The sequence below is a fragment of the Entamoeba dispar genome, genomic scaffold (assembly GCF_000209125.1).
Source record: "Entamoeba dispar SAW760 scf_1105229458083 genomic scaffold, whole genome shotgun sequence".
Lineage (NCBI taxonomy): Eukaryota > Evosea > Mastigamoebida > Endamoebidae > Entamoeba > Entamoeba dispar.
In genome coordinates this window covers 1-1,628 of record NW_001853015.1, presented here as the reverse complement: position 1 = coordinate 1,628, position 1,628 = coordinate 1, and the positions used below count along the sequence as shown (strand labels likewise).

The window sequence follows — 1,628 nt, the reverse complement described above, 5'->3', positions numbered from 1 at the left end:
ATTTTCTTCTTTCATTCTTTTTATTCTTATTTTACTTATTTTTATTTATTTTATGTTATTTCTTTATTTTTTATTCTCTTATTTATTTTAATTTCTTATTATTTTAATTTCTTGTTTATTTTATTTTTTACACACTTTTTATTATATCTTATTTTATATTAAATTTCTATGACTTCTTTTTTATTTATCAGTCATTTATTTTATTTATTTTTATATCTTTATCTTTAAAATGTTTGTTATTATATTTTTCTTTATCATTTTATTATCATCTTTATTTTTCTTTTCTTTATTTAATTTATTCATTTCTTTGTATTATTTATTATCTTTTTGTTTATTCTTTATTTCTTTTATTCAAATTATTATATTAATATAATTGAATGAATGATTATTATGATTTATTATTGATTAAAATATATTTTAATGTTGATAGATTTCATATTCTATTTTATTTATGATTTATTATTTATTAATATATCTTTTATTTCTTATTTATTAATTTTATTTTATGTTATTATATCTTTATTTCTTACTCACTTTGTTAATATATTATTCATTATTTCTTATTTTATTTATTTATGATTTATGTTATATGATTTTATATTTTATTATATTATTATTGATAAATAACATTTCTTCATGATTTATTTCATTTATTTCTATTTTATTATTCTTTATTCTTTTTTATTTATATTATTTCTATTTATTATTTCTTCTTCTTATTATTATTAAATTATCTTCTTTATTTTATTTTATTTGATATAAATCTATTTATTTCATTCTCTTTATATTTTATTACCTAATTTTTATTTATTAAATTAATCCTTCTTCAATTAGATAATTAATGTGATTATTCCAATTATTATCATGACTAGATTTACTGTCATGTTTAGTGTTCCATTATCTGATTCTGATTCTGTTGGTGGATAAACACATACATCTTCAATACATTTATTATTATTATAATCAAACTTGTATCCTGAATCACAATATGATAGTACACATTTTGTACTCCATTCTCCATTATCTCCACATTCATATCCTCCATGTCCATGTTCTATATTAATTTCTTTATCACATTTTTCATCTCTTTTAACTAATCTTTTATTATTTGGATTACATTTTGTTTGGTATTTCTCTACTATTTTCTTTGTTTCTTCTTCAAATTCTTTAATCACTTTTTCTGTTTGATCAAATTGATATATATTCACTCTTTCATCTATCATATCAGTTAAGAATTCTCTAGGAATACTTTCATCATATTCATAATTAAATCTATATGTTTCTATAACAGTTAATCCAAGATTATATCCATATTGTTTTAAAATATTATCTTCATCTATATTATTTATATTTGGAATATTATTAGATGGTGATAATCCTACTTCAAATTCATCATCTTTACCATATGAATCACCATCAAATCCAACAAGAATAGCGCATCCACATTCTTTTAATACTTTTGTTACCCATGAACAGGCAGAATAACAATATGAATCTGTACAAACTACTATTTCTGTTGGTTTTCTTGGATTTTTCATTAATCCCATTAACTCCGTTTGTTTCCAATTTTCAGTTGATGGTTGTATAATTTTATGTTCAACATCACCATATTTAATAATACTTGGATT

General features: G+C 18.6%; 1 protein-coding gene across 1 annotated transcript, besides 9 other annotated features; it reads right to left on the bottom strand.

Annotated features, from left to right (window-relative positions):
- Nucleotides 1-18: 18 nt before the first annotated feature.
- Nucleotides 19-161: a microsatellite.
- Nucleotides 162-198: 37 nt separating this feature from the next.
- Nucleotides 199-284: a microsatellite.
- Nucleotides 271-348: a microsatellite.
- Nucleotides 349-353: 5 nt separating this feature from the next.
- Nucleotides 354-375: a sequence feature (AT_rich).
- Nucleotides 376-386: 11 nt separating this feature from the next.
- Nucleotides 387-517: a microsatellite.
- Nucleotides 445-577: a microsatellite.
- Nucleotides 578-580: 3 nt separating this feature from the next.
- Nucleotides 581-614: a microsatellite.
- Nucleotides 615-640: 26 nt separating this feature from the next.
- Nucleotides 641-794: a microsatellite.
- A 3-nt stretch (nucleotides 795-797) lies between these two features.
- Nucleotides 798-820: a sequence feature (AT_rich).
- A 10-nt stretch (nucleotides 821-830) lies between these two features.
- Nucleotides 831-1,547, bottom strand: EDI_300420 (uncharacterized protein; the record flags this gene model as incomplete). The annotated part of the gene is made up of 1 exon (XM_001734243.1): nucleotides 831-1,547. One exon carries the CDS (start codon nucleotides 1,545-1,547, stop codon nucleotides 831-833), a length of 717 nt encoding a protein of 238 aa, XP_001734295.1.
- Between the last annotated feature and the right edge of the window lie 81 nt (nucleotides 1,548-1,628).